At 62.0% G+C, this 6,472-nt stretch overlaps 1 protein-coding gene across 2 annotated transcripts; it reads right to left on the reverse strand.

The window, feature by feature from the left end:
• Nucleotides 1-276: 276 nt before the first annotated feature.
• Nucleotides 277-5,718, reverse strand: SLC25A47 (solute carrier family 25 member 47). 2 transcript variants are annotated; one of them, XM_053665996.1, is made up of 6 exons: nt 5,602-5,718; nt 4,250-4,293; nt 3,848-3,919; nt 2,973-3,155; nt 1,439-1,781; nt 277-1,162 (listed from the first exon to the last, which is right to left on the reverse strand). In XM_053665996.1, the coding sequence occupies exons 1-6, from the start codon at nt 5,627-5,629 to the stop codon at nt 882-884; spliced, it is 951 nt and encodes a 316-aa protein (XP_053521971.1). In that variant the 5' UTR covers nt 5,630-5,718; the 3' UTR covers nt 277-881. The 2 variants fall into 2 exon arrangements, with proteins under 2 accessions (XP_053521971.1, XP_053521972.1); XM_053665997.1 differs by lacking the exons at nt 4,250-4,293; nt 5,602-5,718 and adding an exon at nt 4,072-4,135.
• Between the last annotated feature and the right edge of the window lie 754 nt (nt 5,719-6,472).

Below are 6,472 nucleotides of genomic sequence, written 5' to 3' on the forward strand. Positions count from 1 at the left end.
CTCCCAGCCTAGGGTCCAGGCAATGGTGGGCCAGACAGCTGGCTAGGACAGTCGGGGGCTGCTTTTGCTCAGATGGATTTGAGAAGGGGGGCGGCAAGGAGAGCAGGTCTTGTGCTCAATGCTGAGCAGCCCCCTGTGGCAGGGCTCAGCCCACCAGCCGGGGCCCCAGGCCTGAAGGCCGAGGGAGCAGAGCCAGCCAGCCACCCAGCGGGAGCACATGTCACAGAGGTTTGGAGGGCTTGGCCTCTGAGGATGACTCAAAGGCAATGACACTGGTCACCAGACCACAGAGCAGCACCCCTGAATGTCCTCGGTGATGTGTTTAATTGCGACAGCCTCCTCCAAGTCTCCAGCAGAGTGAGAGTGCACGGCCCGCCCTCCCCAGCCCACGCGGCCTCTCGGCAGTGCTGCTCTGTGCAGCCTGGAGCTGGGAACCCACCAGGGGCACCTGCTGAGCTGCACCTAAGGGACAATGGGTGGAGAGTACCCCATGGCAGCAGGCAGCTGAGTGGGGCTGGGAGGACAGCCGAGGAAATGGTGGAGGTACGGACGCAGGGGTGCTCCGTACAGGAGACCGGGAGGCTGGAGGGAACAACTGACCGCATGTACCTACAACGGCAGGTGACCGATGTCCTCATGCAAGAGGCCGCTCCCCGCTGGCTCATGTGACCCTCAGGCCAACACCAGGCCAGTAACCCTCGGCCCCTTGGCCTTCTCAGGTCCCTAGCTGGGCAGGCCAAGACCAGACCCCAGCTGACTGTCTTGGGTGTGGCTCCTGTCTATCCTGGGTGACAGCCCAGTGGGGACACTCCCCTTTGCCTCCTCCAGCTACGACAACCTGTAGAAGCTGCTGGCAGGTCGACCCCTGCACAGGGGACCTGCTACTCGAGCAGGCCCCGGGTGAGCCTCAGGGCGGCTTCATAGGTGACAAAGACCACCATGTTGACAGGGAAGGCGCGGCAGCAGTTGAGCGTCAGCCCCTTGAACAAGACCCGCGGCCCTTCCTCCCGCACACTTGTCACCACGCAGTGCAGGAGGCCCCTGTAGCGCTGCTGGCCCTGCCCGTCTGCTTGCAGGCGAGACTTGATCACGTCCATGGGGGTAGCCACGGCCCAGGCCAGGACTCCCGCACAGCCGCCAGCCATCAGCACACCCAAGACATCTGCAGGGGGAGACCCACGACGGGGTGCCTTCATTGGAGGTGCAGCCAGAGAAGAGTGGGGAGGGCACCCAGGGCAGGGCCCAGCTGTAAGGGAGCGGGGCTCACTCCACCCACGTGACTCCTCCAAGACCACACCAAGCAGGTCTATCCTGACCCTTCCCCATGGAGGGTACTGAGATTCCCACCCCGGGAGGCACTGGGCAGCCAGTGTGACACACGACTCAATTCCTGCTGGTGGAGCCTGCACCCCCTTCCAGGCCCCAGCGCCCCACTCACCTGGCTGACTCTGGCCAGCGCGGGTGAGCCACTCACAGAGGATGGAGTAGGAAAGGAAGTAGGTGGCGAAGGAGTGGCCGTCCCGGAACAGCAGGGCCGAGCTGCCCTTGTAGAGGCCCCGCAGACCCTCCTCACGGGCCACAGTGGCCAGGCAGTGCAGCGGCCCGCGGTACCTGGTCCCAGGCACCAGACCTGCGGAGTGCGCAGGACTCAAGGTCGGTGCCACCGCGACTGAGGCCAAGGATCTCCGCCTCATCTGCGCCTGCGCCTGCGTCTGCGTCTGCGCCTGCGTCTGCGTCTGCAGGCGGACCTTGGCCACCTCGGTAGGCGAGGTCAGGAACACCTAAACCAGACACAGGGCAGCAATGAGGAGGTGCCGGCACTGCCATGCACTCTTAGACCCGGCACCCCTGTCAGCCTCCTGTTCCTCGTGGCAACATGGGGGAACTTGGGCCCGAGAAGCTTCAGGCTGGCCTGTGGCCCTGGCGGAGCGGCGTTCAAAGCCGGCTCTGCCCACCAAAGCGAAATCCAGCGCTTTCTTCCGCTTCCCAGTCGCCCTGGCGTAGCGAGGGCTGAGCACACAGTAGGTGTCGGGTAAATGTCTGTGAGTCCGGTTCATGAAAGAGTTTAACCACATAATTAATTTGTTAATGGCATACTAATATAATATTTAATTAACAAGCATTTAATGTCAGACTAATAATATTAACATTTAACATGAGTCCTGGCTGGTATGGTTCAGTGGGTTGGGCGTTGTACCGCAAACTGAAAGGTCACCGGTTTCATTCCCAGTCAAGGCACAAGCCTGGGTTGTCGGTTCAATCCCCCATCAGGGCACGTAAAAAGGCAACCAGTCAACATTTCTCTCGCACATCAATGTTTCTCCCTCTCTCTCTCTCCCCCTCCCTTCCCCTCGCTCTAAAAATAAATAAATAAAATCTTCAAATGATAAAATTGAAAAGAAAGTCCTCAAGCAAGGATAAAAAATAACTTACTTATTTTTAGAGAGGGGGAAGGGAGGGAGAGGGAGAGAAACATCAATGTGTGGTTGCCTCTTGCATGTCCCCCCTACTGGGGACCTGGCCTGCAACCCAGGCATGTGCCCTGGCTGGGAATTGAACCAGCGACCCTTTGATTCGCAGGCCAGCACTCAGTCCCCTGAGCCACACCAGCCAGGACAAAGATAATAATGTTTTTAAAAGATGTAACACCATGTCACTAATAATGTTTTTGCCATTTCATGGGGGCTTCTGCCTGTCAGACTTTGTGCTGGGGACTTTACACGTGATGTCACTTAATCCTCAGCATGATGCCACTTACCAATGAAGAGTCTGGAGGTCAGAGAGGCTCCCTGGTGTCCTCAAGTTCCCTCAGCTAACAAGAGTCAGCCGAGTCCTCACCCATAGTCCCCCAGCCTCCATCCAGTCTCTGCCCGCCCTGAGCCTCGGGCTTGGCCACCTCTCAGGCCCTCCCAGGCTCTCCCAGCCTCTGCCCACCCCTGCAGTCCCAGGGACCCCTTGTCCACCCCACTCACACGGACGAGGCCAGAGGCGAAACCCGACAGTGCGATGTCAATCCTGGCGGGCTTGGCATCGGCACTGCCATACCGGAACCGGCAGATGTGAGCAAGGCAGTGGTGGTAGGTGCCGAAAGACAGGGAGGAGACCAGGGACACGGTGCACACGGGCAGCGAGAGGCCCCTGTAGAAGCCCCGCACCTGGTGGGCAGGTGGACAGGACCCGAGGGCCCAAGTCAGGCCAGAGGTCCGGCCAGGAGGTCTGGGGCACGGCCCTGTCTTGTCCCTGCAGGCCCTCCCTGGCTGCGGGGCTCCAGCAGGTCACTCACTGCCTAGCACCCCAGGAGCCTGAGCTGTGAAAGGAGTCCCGGTACATTGGGACAAGGAAGTGACAGGACAGAGGACCAGGCTGGGCCGGGGCAGCTGTGTGAGGAGCGGGTTGGTGCACTAGCATGCTTGGTGGTGGCTGGTTCCTTTTGCTCGTCCCTGGCCAGCACCAAGCCCCAACTTCACCTTCGTAAATGTTCCTGTGTCCCTCCTCTGGACAGACTCTAACCTGGACCCTGGGGACAGACACCTCCACCCAGCACCACTGGTGCCCAGGCTGCAGGGGACAGAAATGCAAACACAGGGCCCACCCTCCAGACCTTCAGAGCCCCGGCACACCCCCTCTTGACCTCTCCTGGAGGCAGGACCTCCTTCGAAAACCCTGTGTGCTTGACGCCCCAGCTCTGGCCCCCAGAAGACTCTGGGAGGCCAATGCTACTGTTCGCCTTTGGAAGGCGAGAGAACCAAGGCTCCGGGCAGGGATGAGCACCATCTGGCTTGTTGACGAGTGGCAAGCCAGGTGTCCGAGTCCCGACACCCCTGCCCACCACCCTGCCCCCACCTACCCGCTCTCGGCGATACGTGTCCTGGACACAATGCCAGATGCCTGTGTACTTGGGCTCCGTCTGGATCCTGACCTGTGGGAGAAGTGGGCTTCAGGAGCAGGTGGCTGTGGGCCTGGGCAAGGGCAGCGGGCCCTGGGGGAGGGGCAGAGCCCACTCCTGGATTGCCATGGCCATGCTGACGGTGGGCAGAGCAGGGACAGTGAGCGCCAGGTGAGAGGAGACACCTGAAGCACAGGCTGGAAAAGAGTGACCAGCAGTCCTGAGGGCAGTGGGGCAGGCTGGGGCAGGTGAGCGTGCTAGAGGGCACTTCTGGCCAGGGAATGGGGTGCAGGAGACTCCCAGGGTGGCCCACACGTGGGCAGGGGCCCTGGGGCACGTGGCAGGGCCTGACTGTGGCTGCACCTTCACCGTGTCCAGGGGGTAGCCCACGGCAACACCGCAGATGCCTGGAAGAAAAGCAGAGGAACATGTAAGGATGGAGGGAGCAGCGGGGAGAGGACAGACCCACACTCCTCGTCCACACGGTGCCTCATCAGTGCGAGAGCCGCCCCGTTTTGGGAGGAGGATACAGAGACTCTGAGAGGCTGCTGGCAATTTCTTCTGCCCGGAGTCTTGGCCCACAGGTGCCTCCTTCTGAAAGCCTAGGGTGCTCCCTGGCCTGCCCTCCGGTGTCAGCTTTTGAGAGAACTGGTCCAACGCTTACCGGGCCCTGTCCCCAGGCCAGTCAGCTCTGGCCCTCAAGCTTCACTCTGTGAAGGGTCTGTCTGGGGGTGGGAGCTTCACCAAGGGCTGCCTGGAACCCCAAGTGTGTTGATCTGAGTCCTGTCCCATGGCCTCGCTTCTGTCCCACAGCCTGCTGTCCCTGCCTCTAGAACTAGAGTCCCCCAGGGACAGGCCTACCCCTGGTCCGTGTGACCCAGGACCTGGCATGGAGAAGGGGCCCTTTCTGCCCAAGGCTTCTGTGGGTCGGGGAGGAGACATGCAGGATTCAGGAGCCCTTCCAGGCTGTGTGATCTTGGGCAAATTGATCTCCTCTGAGTCTCCTCCTCAGACAGCAGCTGGCCTCAGGCCCTGCACACAGTAGGACCTCAGCGAGCCCCCTCCCCTCCCACACTGTTCTCAGAAGTGTGGCCCAGAAGCCCCCCACTGTTCCACATGATAAGTAAGGGGAGGGCCAAAGCGTTCTCAGCAGCCCGCAGGGGGGATGGCTGGGCAGAGCCAGAGCCCCGCCTGAGCCCGTTTCCCAAAGGGCAGTTACCCATCTGGGCTGTTCTTTCGCAAGGAGCCCTCTCCCTAGAAGCAAAAACAGTCCGGGGCCCAGCCAGGCCGATTACACACTCACACATGGCCATGGGGCAGGGGCGGCCGGCCCTCCCCTCCTCTGCCCACAGCTTCCAGAAGGAGTCCTATTGCCGCTGTCCACACTCTCCCAGGGCCTCTGTCCTCCCCACGCCCCACCCAGCCCTCTCCCTGCAGGCCACGCCCAGCCCCCACCCAGCCTAGGCAGAGACCTGGAACTGCCCACAGCCTCCCCAGCTGAGCCCCCCACATGCACTGAGCCTGCGTTGCTACCCGAGTCTTCCAGGAGCCACCTCTGTCCTCCCTGCACTCAGCACCCATGGCCCACTCCAGGTCCCAGCCACTTCTGGGGGGACTCCTCAAACCCTGCATCGGCCAGAGCCCACCCCCCAGGGCAGAGAACACCCCCAGAAGGAGCAGCCCCCCACAGACAGGTCCTGCTTTCCCTCTGTTACCTCCAATGGCTCCAGCAATAAAATCCATGGACTGTGCAGTGGTGAGGACAGCCCTGGGCCTCCCTGCCTGAGCACAGTCCAATGCGGCCGCCACCACCAGGAAGGCCTCTGCAGCTCCTCTCAGCCCTTAAATAGCTCCAGTGGGGGTGGGGGTGGGAAGCAGGGGCCCACTGACCAGTGGCCCAAAAGGCAGAGGTCGCGCTGGGAAGCAGGCAGGTCAATGCCCACCTGGAATCCCTCCCACCCCCACAGAGGCCCTTTGCCCTGGTGCCCTCAGGAGCAGGCCCCAGCTGTGGGAAGTCTGGGGGAGGCCAGGGAGCTGTCGGGTCTGGGGAAACAGGCTCACTGTCCACGTGGTCTGCAGGCAGGGGTCCCAGACCATAGCTAGACTTCCTGGGGAGGTCCAGGGGTGGGGCTGTGATGTCCCGGTCCCTCCAAGCCCCTGCTCAGGCCTCATTTGTGTCCTTGGGCCTCCCTGACCCGCCTGGAATTGTTCCCGCCCCGGGAACCCTCCAGGCTGCTTCCCTAACACCTTCAGCAAACACTGGCCAAGCCAAGGCCAAGCCAAGTCCTCAAGGAGTCCAGCTGGCAGGGAGGGAGTGGGGGCGGTGGGCCCCTGCTGCCTGACACCAGGGAGGCCAGCCAGAGCCCTCCTGGATCCAGCACGAACACCAGCCCCTCGGGCCTGTTCCCACGCCCTTCGCGGCACCCAGGACCCACATTGTCCCTGCTGCGTCCACATTTGTCTCCCCTGTCTCCAGGGCCTGGCCAAGCCCACCTTCCTGCTGCATCCCCAGTGCCCAGCGCAGACCCAGCACCGAGCAGAGCTCGCTCAGCCAGGGGACCAAGCCCCACAGGACCCACCAAATAG

This window comes from Artibeus jamaicensis, unplaced genomic scaffold (assembly GCF_021234435.1).
Source record: "Artibeus jamaicensis isolate MK-2021 breed Jamaican fruit bat unplaced genomic scaffold, CSHL_Jam_final contig_444, whole genome shotgun sequence".
NCBI classification, from domain to species: domain Eukaryota; kingdom Metazoa; phylum Chordata; class Mammalia; order Chiroptera; family Phyllostomidae; genus Artibeus; species Artibeus jamaicensis.

Bases quoted from the DNA above. Each gene is read 5' to 3' on its own strand.
- SLC25A47 (XM_053665996.1), bottom strand. From the start codon at position 5,629: ATGGATTTTATTGCTGGAGCCATTGGAG. The intron at 3,920-4,249 runs GTGCAGCCACAG...CTTCTCCCACAG, and splicing joins ACCCCCTGGACACGGTGAAG to GTCAGGATCCAGACGGAGCC. The intron at 1,163-1,438 runs GTGAGTGGGGCG...CTCCCCCTGCAG, and splicing joins CGCTGGCCAGAGTCAGCCAG to ATGTCTTGGGTGTGCTGATG.